The sequence below is a fragment of the Pelecanus crispus genome, chromosome 11 (genome assembly GCF_030463565.1).
Source record: "Pelecanus crispus isolate bPelCri1 chromosome 11, bPelCri1.pri, whole genome shotgun sequence".
Taxonomy (NCBI): domain Eukaryota; kingdom Metazoa; phylum Chordata; class Aves; order Pelecaniformes; family Pelecanidae; genus Pelecanus; species Pelecanus crispus.
Genome location: NC_134653.1, coordinates 26,554,395 through 26,580,861, shown reverse-complemented (window position 1 = coordinate 26,580,861; position 26,467 = coordinate 26,554,395). Strand labels below are relative to the sequence as shown.

At 38.5% G+C, this 26,467-nt stretch overlaps 1 protein-coding gene across 6 annotated transcripts in view; it reads left to right on the top strand.

The window, feature by feature from the left end:
• The window catches only part of SPPL3 (signal peptide peptidase like 3), a 66,621-nt gene that overhangs the window by 20,663 nt on the left and 19,491 nt on the right, over positions 1-26,467 (top strand). For 5 of the 6 annotated variants that reach the window (XR_012831468.1, XR_012831467.1, XR_012831466.1 and 2 more), the window contains exons 2-4: positions 14,508-14,585; positions 20,773-20,861; positions 23,942-24,061. Coding sequence is in view for 1 of the 6 variants with exons in the window: in XM_075718180.1 (XP_075574295.1) it covers positions 14,508-14,585; positions 20,773-20,861; positions 23,942-24,061 (287 nt within the window). In the remaining 5 variants the exon portion in view is untranslated. The remainder of the gene's footprint in view (positions 1-14,507; positions 14,586-20,772; positions 20,862-23,941; positions 24,062-26,467) is intronic. The other variant, XR_012831470.1, reaches the window with a different exon arrangement.

The window sequence follows — 26,467 nt, the reverse complement described above, 5'->3', positions numbered from 1 at the left end:
TTACTACATATATTACATGAAAATGTGAATCGCAGTAGATGCTGAAGGATCACCATTTAGGCTTCCAACATGTGAAATTTCCTGGAAAGCTGAGTCCTCTACTATAGCATCAGCAGCATGTCTTCAAACCACATAGTGTTTGCTTTATGGTAGCTCCTAGATGCCAGGCGTATATTAAGTAATTTTCAGCCTGCTGGTACATGGACATCCCTATCAAGCCCAATGGTTCTATATTTTTCCTAAAAATATCGAGCTATTAATTCCCTAATCCTTAGGGAAGTTATTTTAAGTTAATGTAAAAATTAGAGACTGTTGTTTCAGTGGGCTTCAGGATTCATACAAAAGTGTCAGTTTGCACTTTTCAAAGCAATTCTGTTAAAGATGGGGAAAATAGAAGTTAATCTGATTTGTATTTATGAGTTTTCCTTTCTACCCGTGTGGCTGAAAGTGTCATGATTTTTAATAACACCTGAAAAATCTGATGTGGCTACTCCTAGCAGTGCTGGATTGGACTTCTCTCTGGGTTAGAGTTCTGTTGTTGAAAATTTGACCTGACTCTGCTGTAACATTTAATGAATACCTAAGTAAAAACATTTTTTTAGAAGTGGATCACTGCTCTGATGTGTTCCAGTTTGTCTAGCATACAACACCCATTAAATGAGTACAACTTGAATTACTGAAATAAAATTGTTACACTAAGAGGGAGATGTGAACAGACATTATCATCTTGGGTCCTTTTGCTACGGAGTGTTGGTTGAATATTTAGGATGACCATTGCAAGTTAATGAATGACCTGTAAATAGGAGAGAACTTACTTTCTTGTGTAATGTTATCTTGATGCCTTTACATGGAAGTTTGCTTTTTAAAAGGCAAACATTTTGTCCAGTAAATATAATCTTTGTGGTTTCATTTGGGATTTCTAGTAGCTTTTCAGCCTAGTTACCCTTAGGCTTGCAGATATATCACAGACTCACCCTCTGTGTTGTCTGACACTGGATTTGGTGCGTACATTTTGATTCTGTGTTTGTAGAAGAAGGATGGTACATGAGGAAATGATAGTACCTCTCTGATAAAACTAGTTAAATTTTCAAGTGGGCATAATTTGACACTGGTCAAATACAAATTTCACTTGGTCCTGCACATGGAGCCTCACATACTTCCATTTGTCCGAAAGGTTTGTGTGGTGCAATATTGAAGACATGACAGCTGCTGTTATGACAGTTTGCTGTTAATAAACCTGGCAACATTTAGAGGCTCAGTGTGTGAGATGCCTCTAATAATCTGTCTGAACGTTATCGTTTCATTAAACCTCTGCTGTTTAGAATGAGGACAGAAGAGCAGTAGGACTTGTTCTCCTTTTTTTGTTTCTCAGGACTGAAAAGAACATACTGAATAATATGTTTGGAACAGATCCGTTCGTTTTTTGTGTTGGTTGGGTTTTGGTTTCCCCCCCCTGAAAGCACAATGCATGGAAGTGGAAGAACTGCCATCTCTTGTGTTGTCACTAGTGTTCATGTGACTATGGAGTTGTTAATCTGAAAATGAACTTGGATTTGAGGGGGAAAAAATTGTTCCACTGGATCAGTTTGCCATTTGGTGTTGGGAAAGAATGTGAATTCCTATAATGCTAGTAGCACAGTTTGAGGTTATTGTAATCTCGTAATTCCCCCATTTGGTGTTTCCTTTTGCCTGTGTGCCTGCTTTTCCCCTTGCTGTGTATTTTTCTAGGCTAAACAAACTCAAGTCTTATCTCTCCTGGTCATCTTCAGAACTCTTTTCTGCACTCATTCCAGTGACAGGCTGATAATTCTGCTCACATTAAAGCTAAATTCACACTTAAATACCAGTGCCTGGCTTTTCCCTTAGTAGTCCTCTCTCCTTCCTGTGCTGTATTTATTGTTTGCTCTTAGAAAGTAGGATTAAAAAGAATAGAAATTAAGAGGAGAGAACATCTCAGGAAAAAGTGTGACTATAGAAGTGTCTATCCAAAATACTAGTATTAGTAGGCTCAGTAGTATGGGAAAATCATAATGCTCATAATGTAAAACCTTAATTGACTTCTGTACTAAATCATATGCAGTTTTAACAAGTTAATTGCATTAGACTCTGTTTATATGCATTGAGTGCCATACTAACAATTTAAGCTGAAGTTCTCTTTCCTAGCTTCATGGTACCCTGAGCCTTTGGCACAGGTGTCTTGGAAACATGCTGCACTGATTGTCTGTATTTCTTTGTAGTGTATCATTTTGGTGCTTTATACTCAGAAATATTCTTCCTGTAATAAATACATCTAGGTTTCCAATTAACTTGTTTCTGTTTTCTTTCTGTACTAAGTAAAATAGCCGTTCTTTCCCTTTGATTAAGAGACTCTGTGGAGTGTGTCACGTGCTTGTGGGTGTGAGAATTTTAACTCGAGTTAATAGAACACCAATGACTTGCATCAGAGCAGGAGCAAAATCCCAGTTTTAAGCTCAATTTCCCCCCTCCACCGCCTCAGTTGTAACTGAACTAATCGTGGGAATTGCTGTGTGTTCAAATACGGCTTTGTGCATTCTCTCTGGGTGGGATCCATTCAGCAGCAAAAAGCTGCTGTTTGACATACTGGTGATGTAAATCCTAATGATATTTGATGCTTGAATTTTTTTGCCTGTTTAAAGGAGTTTATTCTTTGTAAAGAAGTTGCCTTGCATTTGCTTTTTAAAAGCAAAATATGTTACTGTTTGATTTTTTTTTTTTAAATTCTGGTTTTGTGAACAGCAGTGCATTATTCCTCTCCAAATGAAGTACTGGAACCATGATATATTATCATTACCATATTACAGAAAACCTGGTGTGAGATTTTACTTAAGGCTTTTCATTCTAGCTACATGTAAGGTTTGGGTTTTTGTTTGGGTTTTTTTATGTTTTAAACTCCTTTTCACTTATATTGGAAAGTAGAACGGGTGTTATTTTCAGTCAGTGCTTCTGCTTCAATGAAGAAATTAAACATACCTTAAATTTTTCTGGGTTCAACTGCTGGTAGTTCCTTGACCCACCTGAAGCTCATTTTTCCCCCACTAGCACTTTTTTCTTGTATTATCAGGAATAACGATGATACTTTGTGCTTATATCAGTATGCCTTTTGGTAATATTTGTATGTTTGGAGAGTAGATTGATTTATCTTAGGTGTTTGACTTCTGTCTGTGTATCTGCCAAAGTAATCAGATACTATTGTAGAGGTTTCAGTCTGCTACAGACCGGAGAAGCTTTTTGTTGTTTTGTTGTTCTTAGAATCATAGAACTGTTTAGGTTGGAAAAGACCTTTAAGATCATCCAGTCCAACCATTAACCTAACACTACCAAGTCCACCACTAAACCAGGTAAGGGTAGAGTAATAATTAATTTCATGTTTCCTGGCTCGGTGACTGGATTATTTTTTAATGAAAGTAAAACTAGAAATCATTAAGGTTGGAAAGGACCTCTAAGATCATCAGTCCAACCATGAACCCAACACCACCATGCCCACTAAACCATGTCCCAAAGTGCCATGTCTACGTATTTTTTGAACACTTCAAGGGATGGTGACTCCACCACCTCTCTGGGCAGCCTGGTCCAATGCTTGACTGCTCTTTCCATGAAGAAATTTTTCCTAATATCCAATCTAAACCTCCCCTGGCACAGCTTGAGCCCATTTCCTCTTGTTCTATCGCTAACTACCTGGGAGAGAAGACCAACACCCACCTCACTACAACCTCCTTTCAGGTAGTTGTAGAGAGCGATAAGGTCTCCCCTCAGCCTCCTCTTCTCCAGGCTAAACAACCCCAGTTCCCTCAGCCGCTCCTCATAAGGCCTGTGCTCCAGACCCTTCACCAGCTTCGTTGCCCTTCTCTGGACATGCTCCAGCACCTCAATGTCCTTCTTGTATTGAGGGGCCCAAAACTGGACACAGTATTTGAGGTGCGGCCTCACCAGCGCCGAGTACAGGGGGACAATCACTTCCCTGCTCTGCTGGCCACACTGTTCCTGATACAAGCCAGGATGCTGTTGGCCTTCTTGGCCACCTGGGCACACTGCTGGCTCATGTTCAGCTGGCTGTCAACCAACACCCCCAGGTCCTTTTCAGCCAGGCAGCTTTCCAGCCACTCTTCCCCAAGCCTGTAGCGTTGCATGGGGTTGTTGTGACCGAAGTGCAGGACCCGGCACTTGGCCTTGTTAAACCTCATACAGTTGGCCTCGGCCCATGGGTCCAGCCTGTCCAGGTCCCTCTGCAGGGCCATCCTACCCTCCAGCAGATCGACACTCCCACCCAGTTTGGTGTCATCTGCAAACTTACTGAGGGCACGCCCAATCCCCTCATCCAGATCGTTGATAAAGATATTAAACAAGACTAGCCCCAAAACTGAGCCCTGGGGCTCAGTTCATCTTGAGATGAACAAGTGTAGAGCTGAAGTCTTACTATCACCCGCTTTTCTAAATTTAGAAAACCTTAAAGTCGGAGTGGCACAGTTTTAAAGTACTTAAAGGTAAGGCTAGCCCAATGTGACCGATTATGTGAGCTTATTTTGGTGCTCTGGGAATATGTGGGAGAGAAGGTTGGGTTTGCAGGTTTGGGTTTGGTTTTTTTTCTTTTTTTCTTTTAGTCAAATCATAATGTGTGTGTGTGTGTAAGACACTTTTACGGGACATGTTATTGTCAGAGGTGGTGCATTAATTGTTTGGCAATAGCTTGCAGAGTAAATATGAATCTCTTAATTGTGAGACACAGATGAGATATTTGTTTACCAGTGTCTTCCTGGTGTAGATGGAGCAGCAGTGAAGATTGGGACAAATATTTAATTCCAAATAATGAAAACTCCCATGTTTTATCAGCTCAGACAACTTTTTGTTACAGCTTAGGGTCCTCTGAGATGCTGTTGGCTGAAAGTAATAACTTGTGCTGTAGTAGCTGTGTTAACAATTTTGAGTCATGATACAAATTGCTTGTCAGCATTTTCACTGCAGTGGCTTCTAACCCTGCTCGGAACAGGTCTTCCTGCTCCTGTAAGAGCAAAATACCCACACTGAGCCCACATCAAGTCTGTTCTGACTGTACTGTGGCTGGCAGCGGTAACTGTTAGGTTGTAGACATCTCATTAGATAGCTTGGACAGGGCTTTGTTATTGAAGGGGAGACTCTTGTGCAGAAGAGACGTGTACTTGTTTTGCAAGCAGTAAATATATTTCATTGTAAACTGGAAGTAGTGAACATCCTCGTGTTTTAGGTGATTATAGTCATTGTTAATGAGCTTTTCTGTTAAGTAGAAAAAGGCTTACAGAGATCAAAACGTAGCTAGGACCCTAAGGTGAAGACTTTGGGGAAGTTTTTATCTCTTCTGTAACTAGAGTAAGTGCCATAAAATGAAATCTAACACTGAGCAGTCTTCTGTCTAATGCAGAACTGTACTGCCAAGTGATTGAAAACCCTGGGTTGCATATATGACTGGGATATAAATGGATACCTTTATAACCCCAAAAGGTTTTAGCTGTCAAAATTGCAGAAAACTCTCCTGCGCCAGGGATAACCACTGACCTTTCCAAATGGCCCTTCCTGAAAGCACAATATTGTTTGGATCATGGTGAGGCTGTCTAGCGTAAAACTGTAGACAGCTTGCACAGTGGTACTCTGTAAACTTAAATTACAGTAACCGCTCCCTTGATTTGCCTTTTTTCTGATGTAAAAAGGGCTATTTTTGGAAAATTCATACATTTGAAAGTGGTAATTTAGATAGAAGAGCTGTTTCAGCAAAGCTTTGGGGTAGGCTAAATATTGGGCTGACCTTTGCAGAGTTCACTGGTCTGTTGGAATCTGAAAATTTACATAAAGAAATATGCTTGTGGCTCTGGCAAGAAAGGACTGTGCATTACAGATCTTGATTTGACCTCCTCTCTTCTCCCTCCTTCCAGTCCTCCTTTTGATTTGTGGAAGGTGGAAACAGTTTTCCACATGAGGAAAGTCTTCCTATGTGGTCAGTTTGTTCTTGCGGCTAAGCTACAACCGTCTTGCTTTGTCAGATGTCTCATACATATATTTATGTATATTTTCATAATTATATATTTACATCTTGTTCTGATACTTGCTGATCTTAATTGTTCCACAAAAGCATTCTATTCATATTTTTGTTTGGCAATTTATATGGTACTACAGCAAAACTTGAATCTGTCCTCTGCAATACACTGAAGTCTTCTATAAATTGATAAACTATGAAGACAATTACAGACAAGGTAATTGCTTTACTTAGTTCAGCAAATGAGTCTTATCTCTTTTTCTCATTCTCATGAAACGTGGTTTTTAACATGCTAATAGTTTGGCCCTTGCAAATGCAGTATGACTACTTCTTGTACCTCACTGAATACCCTTACAGGTTAATGATGCTGGGGTTTACTTGACAGACTCATTAATGGATGGCCAGTGCCTCAAGATGTTATACTGTGGTAGGACCATGCAGCTGTAGCAAAGGTATCTGGAGAGCTGGGGGTTATAAAAGTGTATGGGCGTTCAAAGGGCTTGTGGGAACAGATAACTTTATTATAGTTTTCAAGAGATGGATACTACTGCGTGCTGCAACTGTAGAGTTTACTACTGAAAACAAATCTGGAAGGACTGAAATAGCACCAAATATTATAAAATGTTGTCATAGATTGCAGCAACTACAGTACCTGTGGCCTGTTTTGAAAACTAACTTAATTAAACCAGTGCTAACTCCTGCATAGGTTAGTTAGAGGGAAGTAGGAAGGTTAGTTTTGTTTAATTTACATTAGCTCCAGTAAACTTGGATTACAGGTGTCTGTATTACAGACCTAACTGTAAGCTGCTCCTGGAAGGGTTTTGGTCCCACCTTCTCCCTGGCCACATGTTGACTGCTTTCATCTTTGCGTCATACCTAGTAATTGTGCAACTGCTGGCCTGAGTGAAAACTCACTTCACAAAAAATTTGCTAGGTGAGGTTGCTGGTTTGCTGCAATAATTTTTCCACCTCCTTCTTTTCCTGCCCATGAATAAAATAAGTTTTACTAGCAAAACCCAAGCTAATTGTAATGGCAAATGTTGGAAAAAGGAGGTTTTGTTGGCAGAGCTCTATTAATGTTGCTGAAGTCAGAGGTGAGCTAACTTAAGGTGGCTAAAATTTACAGTGTAGGGCTGGCCTGTTAGTCTCTTTTGCCTCAGACTTCTGGTTTTCAAACCAAAATGGGCAAATCCTATCTTAAGCTTGAGTCCTTTAGATTTAACTGTCAAGAAGGGGTGAAAATAATAATTGTTTTAAAAAGTAAAACCAGGGCTGTGCCTCAGCTCAGCAGTTTGCTGGGGCTGGTCTGTAGTAGGATGCCAGTGTTCTGAGACAAGTTAGCTGATCTGAAACAGCTCAATTAAAATAAACATGACACAATTAAAATACAAAATTGAGTAAAACAGGACTAACAGGCTCTGTGTTTTGATATCAGGTGTGTTTTTCCATATATTGTTGTTCAGTTTAACTCATTGAAATGATACCTACTAACTTTTCTTCCATGGGGATCATTATTGCAGACATCATTGTATGGATGTTTTGTTCACATTTTCAAAAAATGTTTTCAGTCATGTATACTTGTGGTACAGTTTCAAAATCTACTTCTGGAGAGGATTCTTTGACTGATGGTGACATATATTTGGCAGTAAAAGCATGCCCTGTTTTTCATGACATCTTGTTTTTTCTTTCTTTGAGAAAGAAAGAAAGGGAGGTTCCCAGGTCTTTTTTTGTTTGTCTGTTTTAGAGTAAAAACCCCAACCCAAAGTGAATCAGCCAACCAACCCTCCTCAGTAAAACAATGAACCTCAAAAAGGTAAATTTATTTTTCTGTGTAGGTAAGAGGTGAAAATTATGTGCCCAGGCTCCCATTCAGTCTACAAATGGATAGTATGAAATAAAAAAGCCTGTGTTTTCTGTTGCAGCAATGTCAAAGACATTCAACATGGTTTTGGATATTTATTTTGGTTCTGGCTACTTAATACTCAAAGAGATACGTGTGTCCAGTACAACTTACTTGAGGATGTAATTTTTTTCTGTTAACCACTGGTTGCAAATTTTGCTTCCAAGTATCCTTTTTAGTGTGGTTCCACCAGAGTGGTCAGGAGCTGAGGGTGCTTTTGAGGTGCAGGGACGCTGTTCTGAGTTGGTTGGAAATAATGCTCCTTTGAATGAGTAAGGTATTCTTACGCTTCCATGCAGGGACTGGAAGTTGTGCTCCCATTCCTGGGGGGAAGTGAGTGCTCCAAGCTGAATGTGAAATCTGGAAATCTTCCAGTTACTGTAATTCTTAAACACTGTGAAACATGTAATTCTTTGTTCTATTGGCAAACAGTCAGGTGAACTAAAAGGGTAGCTCAGATAATGTTTTTAACAGAAAATGTTTTTTTGCAAGATCGTCTCTCCTGATGCCTTACTGGCTGTATACTTCAGTTTCTTCTCAAAGTGAGCTCAGAGGAGTGTTTTCTCTTAGCAATTTAGTTGGGAGCTTGGTGTTTGGTTTTGGGGGGAGAGTTTTAGGAAAGAAGCTTTCTGGAAAGGCTTGAAGAGGCAATTGGGTTTTTTAGTTGGACGTGTAAAAATATATATACATTTGGTATTTAATGGTGTGAAAATGTTGAGCTGAGCCCTGTGTCTGATAAACAGCAGAATTATTCTCTGGTTACAACTTTGAAATGCCTGCCTGAGCCCTAACCAAGTCTGCATAGGAAAATCTGGTTTTAGTGGGACATCTCAAATTACTCTTTTTTTCACTTCAGACTTGCTTTAAGTTTTTTTCTGATATGATCCATGTTTCCATAAATCACTCAGACTTAGCAGACCTTATCTGCACGTAGCAATGAGTTGAAATTGTAAAGTTACTTTAGAAAAGAAGCTATTCCTTTAACATAAGTGAAGCCCTAGCACTTTGCTTGTTTTTCCTATGAATCACACTAAAGAATGGAATAGTGTTGAGATATGTTTACAGCTGCATGTGCCATGACTTCATGCTTAAAATTATACCTTTAACTGTTACACTCAGATTTAACTTTGGTTTGGCAGCAAGCCTAATGGAAGCTCTTAAATATGTATATATCTTGCACATATAAGGCAGTTGAAAGAGGCTTTTTAGTTATACCCTTGACCTGGAATCCAGTAAAGGAAAAAAGTAGTATTGGTGTTACTTACAGAGTGAGTCCACCCCCCAAACAAAATTAATATTTGCACAATTAACTGTAATTGATCTTCATGTACGTGATGGCACTCTTCTTTCATGTGCCCTAGGGCTGTGCTCTGCAGTCCTTGCATTTGACTTGCTCATCTTAGTAAGTGATGCTACAGTGATAGCTCACCAATACCTTGCACTGTAGCATCAACTATGAACCGGTCTTACCAATAAATTGTCCTGATCGCTGTATTCTCTCATACTTCTTTTAAGGAATAAAATAGTTAGTAGAATGTTTGGAAAATATCAGAAACAAGTAGATCCAAGAAAACATTCTCCTCATGAGTGGCGTACTCTTGCGTGATCAAAAGAAATAGATGTATAGGGTCATTGCAGCAGTGTGGAGCTGAACGTTGATTTCTGCCTACAGCTGGTAGCTCCAAAAACTAGGGGTGGGGCAGGGGAAGTGAGTTGCAAAATGTTCCTCAGCTTGTCTTGAATTTACCAACTAGTATTTCTTGACTTTCTGTTTTTCTAGTGCTATAGCAATCACTGATGTAATAAACACATTAAAAAGCTTTTGAAATATAAAGTGGGGTTTTTATAAGAAATTCCTAAGCAGTCAGATGGCAGAGACCCTGTAGGGCGAAGGTTCCCAGTCAAAGACAGGTGCGCTTGGACCTGTGGCCACAGGGGCAAAGAGAGCTTGACCTGCAGCTACTGATACAGAGGAAAGAGAGCTTGCAAGTGTCTCTCATATAACGCTATTACTGTTGTTGTTGCAGCTTTTATTAGCTGGTTACCATCTTCTCTAGCTGGGAGTGAAGCGGGTCTCTGTTCCCTTGGGAATACAGAAGTTATTCATTTTTTCCCAGAAGAAGGGAGAGTGCTGCTTGGAACGCCAGCTGTAACTGGTGTGGCGTTTTTTGCATGGTTACTGTTCGGGATGGGTGGAAGTGGTGGTGTGCCGCAATGGCTGGGCATCCCTGGAATTGTTCTGTAGGTAAAGGTCTATGGAGCAGTCTGTGCCAGGCTGGAGAGCTCGCTGCTTAGATTGTAGTCTGGACAATACTTTCACTGTATAGCTGTAGGGCTGACACACAGAATATGTTATAGAACAGTGCTTGCTGTGTCTCTGTCTTGGCATGCCTTAGCAGACTCTGTGTTGTAAGCACTTGTCCATGAAGCTGCCAGAAATAGATGCCTAATGGCAGAGAATTTGCTAAAATTGATCTCAGCCGTGGAAAGATGCAGGTTCAGAGTGAGATCTCGAGTTGTAGAGAAGGCATTTGGGAAGTTACCTCTCACTAGCTGGCTGAGAAAAGGAGCTTACAGAAAAGTAAGCCATCGGTGTGTTTGGTTTTATAAAGTACTTGGGTCTAATGTATGGGTCTAATATTATAGTCTAATACTATAGTCTAATAACTATAAATAGTTACTTGTTACTCAACTGAGTTAGCAAGTATCTGTCCGATAGCCTGATTAAATAACTTAACTTACTTCTAAAACAGTTTCCTTACATGGATGTTGAATTTCAGGTGCAGTAGTGTAAGAATCTTAAAAAATGTACTTCCCTGGGAAAACAAATGGGGTCTTTGTATTTTGAGCATATATACTAGAGTTTAGAAATGGGTTGGTAGTTGTTCTTGTAATGTGGCATGCAGGTGAACTGCACTAAAGTATCTCATTCAAAAGACAGCAGTCTGTAGCATGGCCTTATCCGGTATTAATTTTCAGAATGAGGATGAAGATCAACGATCTTTTCTTTGTGGATTGTCGTATAGTAAGTACTAAGAATTGCTTCTAAAATCAGTATTTAAGTCAAAGGACAGTCATGCACGGGCTTGTTACAGGTATTTGCTGTGCATAAGTTTCCCCTACTTGTTCTGAGAGTAAATACTTAATTTTACAAAAGTACCTTGTAGAAGGAAGATGGTTTCGTTTTTATATGTGCAGCAGAAGGCTGGTTAAATGTGACTGCACAAAGTCTGCTCCAACTTCTGAAAAATTTGGTAAGTGTGGGTTTTTGGTTTGGTTTTGGCTGATCCCATTTGAGAAGAACGTAGCACTGATGCTATGTTTGGCTGTGGGAGTATGCGAACTTGCATACTTGAAATATGCTTATAGGAGAATCCATTTATATGCATATGGACTCTGTTGGACTTGTAGAAGATCTTCTAAATTTCAGTTAAAAATACAAATGGGTTTGCAGATCACTGTCTGGCATTTTGAATAATATTCAAAACTTTGAAGTAATCTTACTTCTCGATTCTTTCATGTGATGCTGTCATTTGCTCATTATCTCCAGTCTAGATTAATGCGTTAGAAAGTGTTTATTTGGGATTAAGGGTGTTTAGTCTCTTAATGAACTGTCTAATGGTTAGGATTTTAGGAATCAGTTCTGCTTTCAGGTTTTGTGCAATACCTTATATAATGTAGGGAAATTAGATGTTAAAAAGATGCAGAGTTTTATTCCGATGAGATTCACTTCAGCATTATAAAACTATTCTTGAAGTTTGCTTGTGGGCTACTTGTGTTGGAAACTTTGGGTGGAATCTGGACATGCCCGAGCTGCTCGCCTGACTCCCACCGTGCAGTTACTCCTAGACTTGACATACTGTCTCTGTTTTGTGTTGCTCTTTGCCCAGCTGCCTCAGGAAGAAGGAAAGTGTGAATATAATATACCTCCCTGGCCCTGTTTGCTGGGGTATCAGTGAACATGAGTTTTCCCAGACTATAATCGTGGTACCAACATTGAGTTTTTAGGATGTCCTGCTGTAAGATCTCTGTGCAGAGAAGTCAGGAAACATCGCTGGTCTGCGATGAGTTTATAATTACACTATTGGACTTTCCTTGTGCAGGATGGAAGGACTTTAATTCTCATTTCTCCCTTGCGTAGAATCAGCAGATAGCTGTCCTAATCATCACTTGCAGCCAGTAGGGTTATGGTATATTAGTTCATTGAATACCTGCAAACCCATTCTAAACAGTTTCTTTCATTGTACCAAAGGGCCCTCAGTTTTTAATACAAAACTTAATAGATTATGCACAGGGCTGATACATGATCCGTGTATTATCCTTATTTTATCCGTTTTATAAATCTTTCTAACATTTACAGCCTTGTTTTGACTAATGCTTAGTAATTATGATGAAATGGCATTTTAATTATCATAGCTTCCAAAGTTGCCACCGAATGATAAATTATATAGAAAACATTGTTCATCTCAAAAGTATCTGCCAATTTATGAAGATGTAGTTTTATGAACATCAGTTAATAACGTTTAGTGCATAACCCTGGATGTGTTTAATCCCAGTTGAAATTCCATTCGATCATTTTGCTTTTCTTATAAATTTGGAGTTCCTGAAGATTCTTTTAATAGATGAATTCCACTATTTATTCTCAAATCAGGATACGAAGTTTCCCTTTCCCTTCACTCAAGGTTGGGTGAAGGAATGCTTCTCCCTGAAATTGAAGCTAGTAACAGGACATAAAACTAGGGTGCTCATCCTTAAGCCATTTCTTCTCAGTGTCTGCTTAGCTGTAATCATTGGCTAAAAATAATATGTAATGAACTATATTGTATGTAACCTGAACAACATTTATATATACACTGATTGGAAGTGCTTAGTTACATATTGCATGTATTTGCAATTCAGTATATTGATCTTCATGGATGCTTTTAAGACCTCTGTTCCACAGCCTGAAAACTAATGGTCAAACATGACTGAAATAAAAAAAAAAAAAAAAAAAGCTCAGGATTGTCTTTATGTGTTGGCCAACTTTATGAGCAAATAAGACATCTGTTTTTCACTCTTAGTGTGGGGTAATTTTGACATTATTTATGGTAATTAACAAAAGTAGTGTCTAATCTCTTAAAAGCTTATTCGACAAGTATCTAATTTCATCTAAAAGAGGCAGTCTGTTTTTCAGTGATGTTTAATATTGAATTTCTATAGTAGAAGGTTCACATTTGTGTTTATATGTTAAAAAAGTATTTTAAAGTGTGCGTCTAGTGGTTTGGTAATTTTCTCTAAATTGCTTTTAAATTGGGAATGGGATGAGTGATTCTTTAACTGTCTTGTAGCTTTAGTTTTTATTTGTTTAGCGATATTTAATGTGGAACTATCATGTAGTTCAATTATCTTTGTTCCATATCCATAGTCTTGCTGGAATTAGGCTTTTCGCTTGGTTTTCAGAAATGTTTAGTTATCTTTTTTGTAGGATAAGACTAATGCAATTAACATTGGGCATTAATCTTTTCCTTTTCCATTACTTTGGCACAAGTTGTTGAAAAACTGTTGGGAGTTGTAGTGCAGCTCCTGGAGCCTCTCCTGGTATGTTGTATCCCCGCCAACATGATGGCCCTCTGCTCGGCTTAGGCCAGTGTGCCAGTGTTTTTCTCTTTTGGGGCCCCCAAAACTGTAGGCAATACTCAAGATACAGCTTCACGAGTGCTAAGTTGAGAGAGAGATCATTTCGCTTGACTTGCGTGCTGTCGTCTTCTTGTTGGTCCACTCCTCAAGGTCCCTCCTAAAGGATTTTCTGTCCTCTAGTGTATCAACCCCACTCTCCCCAGCTGGCTGTCAGCTGGGAACTTGCTGAGGCTGCCTCTGTCGCAATGTCCAGATCAAAAGAAGTTTCAGTGTAACCTGCAGAGTAGGGTTTGGTCTGTCAAGGATAGCAAAAAAAAAATCAGTGAATATTAATACTTATATTTCTGTCCTTTAAACACAAAGGAATCAGGAAATCTATCTAAATAACGCTGAGTTTTAAGTCTCTGAAATTTCTATGGGGAATTCCATATCAAGTGATCTGCAAGATGTAATAGGGAGGTAACTGTGTGAGGTTTAATAAATGCATGTTGCATTTATTAATACCCCTTGCTGTGGGGTTTGGGTTTTGGTTTTGTTTTTCCTGGACTAAGTGAACCTTGACTGCTATATTGCAATTTAACTATTATCAGTTAAGACATAAGAAGGCTTACAGAAAACAGGCTAGTGTTATTTACCTGCAAGTTTGCATTAGTTGCAGTTGAAGCGATTTTAATGTGTTTGAGAAAAAGAATCTGAGTGTGGTGAGTTCAGAACAAATTACCACAAGGACTTTGAATTGTCCTCTGGTGGTTGTACAGATTTTGCATGCTGCAGTGTTGACTATAAAAAGTTAATTTACAAGCTACAGGTTTTATATTCCTAGATGATATGAGAACTTTATAAAGAGCTGCCATAAAGATTTGTCATCCAATTCTCCATTTGTATGATAAAAAGAAAAAGAATTAGCAAATGGTGGTGGAGAAATGGACACTCGTGATGACACACCTGCCTTCTTTTTCCCAATTCCAGGGCATATTCCCTTGTGGATTCCAGTCAAGTTTCTACTTTCCTGATTTCTATTCTCCTCATAGTCTACGGCAGTTTCAGGTAAGATTTTTCTTTAAGGTTCTGCAGAATTTTTCTTTTTCAAATAAAAATATGGCAAGTACTGAATACAGTTTATGTTTATGCCTTTTGTTTCATTGTGTCTTTGTAAGACTGATGGCTAATATAAATGAAATATTTCTTGCTTCTGAAAAGGAAATGGAAAAGAAAGAAAAAGTAGCCAGTTGGGGTTTGTGAAAGACATAATTGTATGTCAAGTTACAAGCACATATAAGATAACTTAGAAGTTAGTCCTTGAAGACAACTCTGTAAAATTGTATTTTGGAGGGTATAAAAGGATTGTCGAGAGAGATAGGAATGTAATGTTATCGATAGTAGAATTTTATATATAATGTTTCAATGTTGGTTGATTCAGCATGTCCTTGTTATGATTGCAAACAAGTCTTGTAAAACAGAGATTCCCGAGTCCCAGTGCTATTTACTTGAGTGTGAGTAACAGCTTAATAGAGAAGTGGAAAGCACCGTCAGTGTTGAATTCCAGCAAAGTGTCTGAGAACTGTGGCAGGATAAATTTGAATCTTCAAAAATCAAATTTGTCCCACTCTAGGAGACTTGAGTACAGTCCCTTTAGACTTGCAGCTTGTATTATACAGTTTGTTTTAATGTAGTGGCACCTAAGGAATGAGGTTCATACTGACATATTAAAAAAAAAATAATCAGAGCATGGAATTACTCTTTTTTCATGTACAGCATGTTTTTCTTCCTGTTTCTTGAAGAACATTGCTTCATTTAACAAGTCTATGGTAAAAGACCATACATTCACTCTGAAGTCTCTGAACTGCTATGAGTATTCCTGAAATAGATGATAGCTGTGGTCATACATACGATATAAGTTGCAGCTGTTAGGATAAGAGGTTTTAAGTTGCCTTCATAATAAGTTAGTAAAATCATATAATGAAAGAGCCAGTTTTTGTAAGAGCTGTTGTTGCTAGCGAGTATTAGGTAACACCACTGTTGATGGAATTAAAATAGAAGGCATTAGGAAGACAAAATCTAGAGATGATGAAAATAAATTAAAAAAAAGAAATAAAAGGTTGTCTTTGTTTAGTTTTTTCTTCAGGTTTTGAGTCAGTCTAGCATATAGTTGAGGGACTAATTCAATTTTTAACTATTTGAATTTATGCAGTTATGTAAAAAAGAACTATGCATCTGGCTGCAAGAAGCCATAGCATTTATTAAAATTCAATTGTGAAAACATGATGCAATATAAAACAGCAGGAGTGCTTGAACTTAAATTGCCTGCCCTTCTCAGAGCTCCTTGCTCTTAAAAATTTTCCCCTGCTGTTTGCCATCCTATTCCTATACACACATGCTCTTTTACTATCTTGTCCTATGATTTACATTTAAAACTGCTCACATAACAAGGACTGCAAACTTCAGAACAATCTAACTTATTGGAGGAAGTAGTGGAATGGTGATGGATACAAATCAATTGAGGAAGTGCCCTGTTCTAGTCCACTTTCTTTGCATGTATCCTGAAGACCCCAAGATGCAAGCTATTACAGACCAAGATTGGGTCCAATAGTTTTAGAATTAATTTCCTAATTAATTTCCTATATGTAGTTTCTTTAGCAGATGTCTGAGCTGAAACCCGCAGTTACGAAGTTGACTTGGACAAATTCCCATTCTGTTTGGTCAGCAAGTAGGTCAAAAGCAGTTTTTTATAGAAAATTGTACAGTGGTGTTAACAAAGATTTTTGTTAACACCTAAGATACAGTTAAGTTATTTAAGACACAGTCTTAAGATACAGTTAAGTATCTAAGTCTAAGATACAGTTAAGTTATTTAAGAAATTCAAGTGTGGTAGTAAGTTGCGAAATTGTATTCATCTGGAAATTCCTGAAGTAGTTAAATAAAAACTTCTGGTAAAGTGTGTGGATTTTCTTAAAAAGTGACTTGCCAGAAAGACAAAGGTTATGGCTCAGGGTGCTCATCTGCAAATGACAACAATGTTGTTTTCATCTAGATTTGAGTGCTTCGTCTCAAATGGAGCTGTCGTAAGACAAAAAGCAAATAGCACTCCTTAGTTAACCTTGGTGTTGCAGGAAGTGGGTTTGGTTTCTGATTTTCAGTCTGAAAAGAAACAAATAGAGTTATTGTGGTATTGCTGGCAGGTGACTTAAACAGAAGTGCAGTAATAGGATCAGAAAGAATTGGGTGGGTGAGTCATTAGGATAAAATCCATGTGTGTGGTGGATCTAATCTGATGCAAGAGGTTTCAGGGGAACAAAGGAAAGTCTTGGTCCACTGTCCTGTCCTTATTCGTACAAGCAGCGTTTGTCCAAAAACCAGCCAACCAACCAAACACAAAACCAAAACCTCCCAAGATATTCAGAAGAATGTCTAATAGATCATGGGTAAAGTCTGCATCCAGAGCAAAGTCAGTTTATAGAGTTGAGTTCCTGCTTCTCCTACTGTGGATGAACAAGCATTTCCTTCCTATGTGTGTGCCGGCTCAGGAGTTTTAGCTTCAAGCCCTTCTGAACATCTCTCCCATATACGTTCTGACTGTCTCTCAGTCCTTGAACTTGATATACTTTATTATTGACAGCCAAAGGGGCAAGTGTAATCTTTTGAACTGTTACAAGCTGTAAACTGGAGCATGCAAGTGTATGTGTTAGTTATGTTTTTTTAAAGAGGTGAGCTTAGCTTGAAACAGATCGTTTCCTATGGGTTCTTGCAAGACAGCCACCTGTTCTTGTTCAAGTGCTTCTCTGCGATTTAAATGTTGAAGTTACTTTCCAGGCAGGTAACAGCTAAATCTTTTTCTATCCTATCACATACCCAATCATGGTCTCTCAGCTTATGTAAAGCCTGATTTAACCCAGAATCTACCTGTTCAAGTTTCTGCTTTTAAACCAAACTAAGCAGCATGGGATGAAACTGATGTCTTCTGTCTCTATGCTTTGGGTACCTAAAATATATGTGTAAATAGAAAATAGTTCAAGCAGTGTCCTTATGGTTGGCTTTATGACTTGACATTTACAGAAATCAGGATATATATTTCACAATAAAACTTAAAGGGAAAGGCTGTGGAGTTCATAAGCATCTACAGCCACAGCACTGGCAGGGTGGAATTGGGGATTTGGACGGACCTTCTCACCAGCTGCTACAAAAGTTGTCTGCACATGTGCACGCACAAGTGGGTGCACATAAAATAGCTGCTGAAGGTGGGATGTTGTTATCAGAGATGTGGGACTCGGGCATTCTTACCCCATCTAGGCAGTGAAAACATTTTTACATGCATTTTCTGCTGTTGTTTCCCCTATTCTTATTCCCACTCCAGATCTTGCATTGGAACTTGTCCTTTCATCTTACAGCAATGTTTTATCAGCGACTGTAGCAATGTTAGAGCACACAACATATTTTAGGCTCTATAATATACATTGAGATTTGATTGAATTAAACTGTCTCAGGTCAATGACTGATTCTGATAGTAATTTTTATTTAGATCGATTGAAATCTGACAACTCTGTGGCAACCCGCAATTCTCATAGTCCCAGAGCTGTTAAGATGGGCGACTGTCCTCACTAAGTAGAGCAAGAATATATTACATCTGCAAGCAACTCTATACATACATACTTGCTTTCATATTTCCTCCATTGTTTCATAAGAATATTCTCCTGCAGGGTTTCCCTGAAGCATTACTGCAGCGGAAGTGATCCATAGTTGAAGCTGAACTTTCGTGATAATAATGTGCCAGCAGCTTACTCATTCCTTTGGCCTTAGTGTAACCCTGCTGAGTGGTTCCCTGTGGGAGGCTGAGCCGTGCTTGCTTTGAAACACTGTGCTAGAAATCCTACCAACTTGAACTGTGAGGACCCACAGAAGAACCAACTGTGTAGTTTATTGCCCGATGGGAGGTGCTGGCTGAATGTTGCCTTTGGAAGCCCAGCAGAAACTTGAACAAAAAAGCAAATGTGTCTCAGCTTGCAATTTCTTTACAGTCCAGTAGTTTTCAGTATATCTTGTTTTACAATATAATTTTTAACTTTCTTGAAGGATGTTTTAGTGATCATTTCTCAATTTTTTTTTATTATGTTAGTGATAATTTGTGGCAGAGGGAACAGCCAAATCATAAAATGGTTGGAGATTATTCAGAAGTTGTCTTGGATCTTGGAGCAGCTGTGTTGCTAAGTGAAAGTAATTTCCTAATTTATGCTTACTTTTGAGGTAGGGATGTTTATAGGTAATAATGTAATAATTGCTGACACTATTGCAATGAAAGAAAAAGGGCTGAAGTTGTTTATGAGCAGCAGATCTAATAGTTTCTTTCCAGTTTTCCTTGCTGATAGCAATCCCTGAAATTACGAGTTGCCCGATGCCACTGGGAGAATGGTGGTGTGAAGTTCTTGCTAAACTGTGCTAATTCAGAGGGGAATGAAACGCTGCTCTGAGAAAAGAATTATCTTGTTTGGCTGAATCTTGGATCGAGTCCTGGAGGGTTGTCAGCCTCCTCCTGGATTTTGGTAGCTTGAGAGGAAAATTATGAGGCTACAATGCATTAATGGGGAAAAAGGAAGCGTGAATGAAGGATAAAGGCACTGTAAACAAGATGCAAAGCAGAGGGATCTTTAGAAGACCAAGCTAAGAAGAACAGGTTAATTTGTTAGAATTTTAGTGTTCTCCATTGCCTCTTCATATTTTTGATGTTGATGTTCCACAATCTGTGTACAAGTACTGTATGTCTGAGGTTGAAGCTTCCTCATACTTTGCCTGAGCCCAAAAGCTGCTTTAATTTCAGACCACTGTTTGGGAGCACTTGCATAATAGAAACAGAAGAAACAAACCCGGTTTAGACTGGAAGAGCCTTTTTTTTTGTTTTTGTTTTATACAGTGAAACTGCTCAACCTCTCTCTGTTTAGCACACCATGCCTATCTTGATACTATAGACCTATATGCGCTTGATTTCAGGTTGTGTGGCTGCAGCACAAAATTGCTCACCTGTGCGTTGCAGCAGGTAACCGATACACTAAAATGAAATAATTTTGATGCCTACAGAATTGTATAGGAGATTGTGGTGTATTTTTTACTTGTCTGACAAATTAATGAAATTTGTTTACTTTGCGTAATGTGGTTACTTACAGCTCAACTTGAAAAGGAGTTTAATGCCTGTCAACCTGGAAGTTTTATTGAAATACTTGGTATTTGATGCTGTTGCAGACATAAGACAGGAGCCGTACAGTGCTTCTCAACAGCTTATTTGAATAAATAAATCTGCAGCTTAAGTCATGGATAACATGCATGTATCAGAATGATAAACTATCATGGTAAACTTGATTGCTGGTATTTTTGTATAAAACAACATAGAATTTAAAGATAGAAATTACTGCTGGCCAAAACAGACCTTAAATGAAATGCCCCCATTTCAGAAAGTTATGCCAAAATTTGTAGAATATAATTTAGAAGTTGCATCAAAATCAAAGACTGTGGCAAAAGGGGTAGAATACTGTGTTATTTTTTAATTTTTCTAAAGTGTGTATATCGAAATGAAAAGATAAATCCATTAGAGCTGAGCTGGGGACATAGGGGAATGTTGTCAGCTCCTATGGATGAATTAAGTTGTATCAATTTGTACTATTTATTAAGAGGTTCCTCTAGTCATCTGTACTGCTTGTATCTAAAATATGTATCTGGTTACTTTCTAGGCTTTGCTGAAATTTTTCAGTTAAGACCTTACATTCAACAGACAAGAACTTATAAGCTAGTTTTGGTCATCATTCATAAGAAGGAAATAATATTGTGTTAAAAATTAAACCCGATAGTTAATTTGAATGAAAAGTATCTAAATGAGAACTTGGAAAGAGTTCATATACATCAGAGCATTGAAACATTTGTTGCATTTCCATCATGTTCGACACTTGCCAGTAACGCAGATAAATATCTTTGTTGCGGTTTGTTGTTAACACTTACCAAGTCAGGCACTATGGAGACTAGTCTCACTATTACAACCTGTGTGATTTGGTGCCACATCTGTAACTATAAGCTTTTTTTTTTGCTTTTTTTTTTTTTTTTTAATTTTCCAGTGTGTATGGTGTTTTTTCTAACAACCAGCATTAAAGGGCTTTTTCAGGGAGAGGGTGCTGTGGTAGAACTGTAACGAGACATAGCTGATGAGCTTAAATAGAAGTTTGAAACTTGCCTGTTAAGTTTGCTTTGTTTCCTGCAGGTCTCTTAACATGGACTTTGAGAATCAAGACAAAGAGAAAGACAATAGCAGCGCAGCTGGGTCTTTTAATGGCAACAGCACCAATAACAGTAAGGGTTAGCTTTACTCCTAATCTTTCTTTCATCACTTCAGCCTGTTGCATCTTCTTTTGCTTCATCTGTGTGTTTCAGCTATGTGGGTTGTAGATTCACCTGATCTAAGGGAACTGTTTTGTCTCAGCACTTACCGTCTTGCTATGCACTAATACTGCTATCTAGTTCATGCCCATGGAAGCTAAATTTAAAACATCAATGTAACATTTCAATAATTGCGTGCTGCGCTATTCGTCAGGTTTTACTGGAAATGGAAACTGCTTCACTTTTTTAAAAAAAAACCACTACACAGTTATGAGAAGGGAATGTAATTTCTTTTTGCCTGGAGTTTATCACTATGATGTATTAGCCAGTCTGTAAGCAATGAGAGATCTCATGGTGTGCTAACAAGTCCATAAGGATGATTCAGCTTTATCAATAGAGAAATTGAAGTACAGAGTTCACATGGCTTTGGGCAACTCATTTATAATGGACGACAAAGTATGTGTCTATACACAGTATATTCGGAGTGGGGATTAACGTGTCAGCTCCTACGTGGTGATTTTCCCCTCTGTAATCTATAAATAGATTCCAGGCAGCTTGGCCATTTGAGATGCACTGTTTTGCAGGTAAAAATATGTATGTGAACAGTTAGAGTGGAATGCGTTGTACACAATGTGCTGTAAATTCACACCTGAGTTTAATTTACAGCTGTTTATATGGGTGTATTCTGAGAACAGACTCTAAAATGAATAGTTTCAGCAAGTTTAGAAGACAGGAGTGAGATATGTGAGCAGCCCTGTGCACAAAACCCTGAATGCTAAGGTTGCTTTGTTTGAAGTAAGAAATATAGCTTAAAAATTATAAAATTAATAACATATATTGTGTTGTATGTGTCTCTTGCTTTTCTTGGAGCTTTTTTTTTTAATATAGACTCTTGGAATTTACATGGTTGTCAGAGCACTTCTGACACAGAGCAAAGAGGTTGCTGTGCTTGGTGATTCAGCAATGAACAGTTGAGGCTTTTGGCATCTGGGAAGTAAGAGAAGACAGTCTGGGGCTGGGGAATAAGCACATTAAGGGGATTAGCTGTCAAAATGATCAGAAATGAAATTAAGAACTTTAACATTTAACACTGTAGGCACTAATTTCCATATGCCAAGGTGGTTTGTAGTATGTCATTTCTGGGTTTTGTTTTGTTTGTTTCTTCCCTTGGGAAGTTGAAGGGCATGTGAATAAATGCTCAAAGCAGAAAGCACTAGATCTAAGTCACAGATTAGAACGCAGGAACTTCTGTGTCTTCGCACTGTCGTAACTGGGCTGTCTACATTGTACCAGACTTCAGTAACATAGAAATCCCAAGTGACTGATTTCTTCTGCTTTTTGTTTTTAAAATTTATTGTGCTACATATGTTTAAGAATAATAGATCCATGACCAGAACTAATAAATGACCATACAGTACAAGTGCCATGGCTTCCATGCTCATTGTTTAGCTTTTCTTGGTTAAATGGTTAAATGCTTATGACAGATACTAAGTTGTAGTGAGTGTATTTCACGTGTGTTTGAGGTTTTTTGACATACTCAGATACACTGGGAACTATGAGTTGTGTAGGTAACCCATTATTTAGACAACTTGCTACTTTTCTACAGAAAAAAATAAAATAGACACACTCTCACATACACGCACAAACAATGTGTGTGTATATATACTTGTATATCTGTGTATACTTGTATATATATACTTTCCTGTGTTCCTGTGTTTCCTGTGTGTCTCCATACAAGATATACTATGTGTATCTTGTATGTCTGTGTATACGTGCATACATACATATGCTGAGATACTCTGCTTGATAACCTAAAAGCTTATCCTTAAAATCCTGGGACTGGTAAAACCCTGCTTCATATATCAGCATCTAAGTATTTTGGGATAACACTGTGATGTTAATCTGGTTTTAGATCTCATCTCAGTCCAAGTCTTGTAGTAATTTTTCATTAGAGACATTTTGGATGCTTCTTATCAAGTGACTACTTCAGATGTTACCTGTTATTTTAATGCTCTACAAGTATAACTATGTCTTGTACTTTTAATTGGGTTACTACTTATGGCTTCTTCCCCCCCTCCTCATGACCAAATGTAAATACAGGTACAGAGACTGGTTAAGTATTAGAATTTGCGGGGATAGGTGGGCTTTTAAAAGCCTGATCTTCTCAATTTTATTAGTAATTCTAAAAACTCATGGTAAAATGTAGTAAAAAATGTCCTGTCCCATTATTAATATCCCTAGTAGTCACACTGCATGGTTGAGGTGGGGGAAATAATCAGAAGAAAATGCTTCAGTACCTCTCCACTGTTTCAAATTGCTTCCAGCTATAAATGCGAGCATGAATTTTTGTTGGTTTTTAGCATAAAAGGCAATTATAGTGCACACCGAACTGGGTTGGTAGTTTCATAAACAGGTAAATTACTTGGGTGGTTTTTGAAAACTGCCCTTTGTTGTTAGGCTTGATATTATCTGGTGATTGCAATCAGTGATACCTTTCAAGTGCATGGTGGCCTTCACCCAAGAGGAATTTGAAGCTGTGGCACCCTTTGCATGAGCTTGGTCAGCCTAACACTGTGTGCAGCTCTGCTGTTAGTCAGGCTCTACCTCGTGCTGAGAGGTTGCATAAAACTTTTATAGGCTCTGTTCAACATGTTTATGTTTCTCAGTGTAAAATGAAGCAAATATATAATTGCTATATGATTCCTAATCCCTAAATAATGTTAATTTTTGTAACTTGTCATTCATTCTATCTATGGCACAAGAAAAAAAATCATACATTTTCTTTCAACTTTCAGTTCTTGGATTCTGCAAAGCAGGACTGTTGCTGTACACACCCAGCCACTGCAATCGTGCAGTTTAGCTGGAGTGTTTTTGCACTGACTGCTGTGCTTGGTTATGATAGTGCACAAGGATCTCAGAGTAAACATCTGTTGCACCAGCATTGAAATGGAATATATTGTCAGAGTCCTCAATTGTGTTGGTGAGGACAGGCTGTCAATATGTGTGTGGTAAGAAATAGCCCAAGTTAAATGTCACGTTCTTTCTTTCTGCAGGTATTCAAACCATTGATTCTACCCAGGCGTTGTTCCTGCCAATTGGAGCGTCTGTCTCTCTCCTAGTTATGTTCTTCTTCTTTGATTCAGTTCAAGTTGTCTTTACAATATGCACAGCAGGTGACTAAGTTTTCATCTCTTTATAGGAATTGGAATAGAACAGAAAACATTGATATCATTAAATATTGTTGATAAGAATTGTAATACATGTCATAGTACATTTAAAAAAAACCTCATCATGTTTCACAGTTGTATTTTCATGTCTCTGTAGCTATTAATAAAGTGACAGGTATTATTTGAGAAGTGTTTTCCACTTACAGATTTGCAGCACCTACTGAACTATAAATTGCCAGAGTTTTGAAAGATGCTGGATGTATTATTTTACGTAAAGTTCACTTGTTTATATATCGGTGGTCAGAGCTCTAAATGGTATTTCATAATTCAGGTACTTTATAGGAACATAGCATAACTCTGGAGATCCTATCCAGAGACTTCTTTTCCTAGTTTAATTTTAGTTTTTGCTGTTACGAAGTTTTTCTTTGTTTCAAGGGTACTTCTGATGTCACTAGCATTTAGAGTATTATTCTTTTGTACTGCTTGAATTTAGAACAAAAATGTCATTGTGTCATTTAAGTAAATACCAGGGTTTTGATTTTTGGAAAATTTTGGCCTTTTGATCTTTTTGCAGTTCTTCAAGAGACCAGCTGTGGTTCAGGGTAGCAAGATTCTTCCTAGTGCTCCAAATTTGCGACAGCTTTTAAAAATTGTACTCTTCAGTCCATGTACTGAGTCTGTGAAGATTTTTAAACCCCTAAATACCTCTCATCCTCTCCTATTTCATGTATATGCAATGCAGGCTTTTCCCTCATGATTTAACTCCTGAGCCACGCGTCCTCTCCAGCCTCTTAAACAAGGCTGATGTTGATGGGTAAAATCTAAATCTCTGCTCTTGACACAAGTCTTGAGACTCCTATCTCTAATTCTGTAGGCACAGTCCTGTAGAGTTCTGTTAAATACTTCTTTTATAACTTTGACCTATGTCACGTATATTCTTTCCTATTAAAAGTAAATTATTACTTCATATAAATTCTACTATATGCTAGATATTAGGGGAGTATATATATACACATACACATATATATATAATATGTTGTAAGGGAGAATTTATGACAAAAGACAAATTTTAATTTGTCAAGCTTATTGGTCCATTTATTTCCAGAATGACCTTGACATTTGTAACTTTATTTGTAACATTTGTGGTGTGTAATTAGACGATATTGTCGGTTGGGGCTTGCTGCAGGTTTAAGAGGATTGATTCTGGATTAGTGCACTTGGGTATCTTTATTCTTGAACCTGGTTTTATGATACTTTTGTGCTTTTCCTTGGTGTTGCATGCGGAGGTGACATTAAGCACAGGGGACTTTGGCCTCAGAACCTGTAAAGTGCAAAGCTTCCTTAGAGGCTGTATGGCAGGATGCGGACCCTGCTGGACTTGGAAACTGTGGGACTTGGTCCCTCTGTCCCCTGAAGCTCAAGCAGTGCTATTTTACATCCTCATTTTTTAGATTTTAGAGGCTAATGTGGGGGGACTTCTAAATTATAGCTGATGTCTGATTTCTGAAACCCCTCTTAAATCTTCCTCCCACAAAGATCTGCCTTTCAGGGAAGAGTCAGGAGCAAGGGTAGGTACAGCAAGCAGCCCAAGGCCAGGACCAGCTGCTAAGCAGAGGGCAGGACGGAAGAGTTGGTGTGTTCCCTGCAGACCGGAGTTAAGCCAAGGGATTGCCAATTGCATAATAGATACTGAGGCTAGAGGGAAGAGAAAACTTATGACTGGAAGCCTGGACAGTCAAGAACGAGATTGAGAGTGGGTACTTGCGGGCCCTGTGTATTAGTGTGATTACATTTTCATTCTTACACTCTCTATGAGCCCAGCTTTGGGGTAGCAGCAGTCAGGGATACCAGGACAGGAGGCACACGGTTCCCTGCTGAGAAGAGCTGGAGGGAGGAAGGGGAAGGAGAGATCCGAAGGTCTGGGTGAGGAAGGGTCGGTCCCACTGTCGTGGAGGCGGACTAGGGAGCCAGGCAGTCAGGCAATGAGGCCTGCAGGACTTGGGGCAACAGGGGCACGGGTTTTGCTGTGTAGCGTTCTTTGCCAAGCACCTCTGAAAAGGTTCCGAGTTCAACATGTGCAGTTACCACACTCTTCATTCATTCCCTACCCATCCTGCTTTTTTTCCTCCTCTCTGAAATATTGATAGAACCATGAGTTTCCATGGTGCTGTTTGCACACAGACAGGCAGAATTGAGGGGCGGAAAGATGTGGTTTGACAAAACCAGTTTCTTTTCTCCAGTTGCCTTAAGCTGTGTACTAAAGAGAGTATTTGTTTCTTTCCCATCATCTTCATTTGAGAAGAGGAAAAAAAAAATCCCTTTTAAAAAGGGAAAACAGCAGCAACCACCCCTATTTTTAAAGGAATGAGTAGAGGACAGCACAAAGATTTGATTTGCAGCATGCAGAAAATG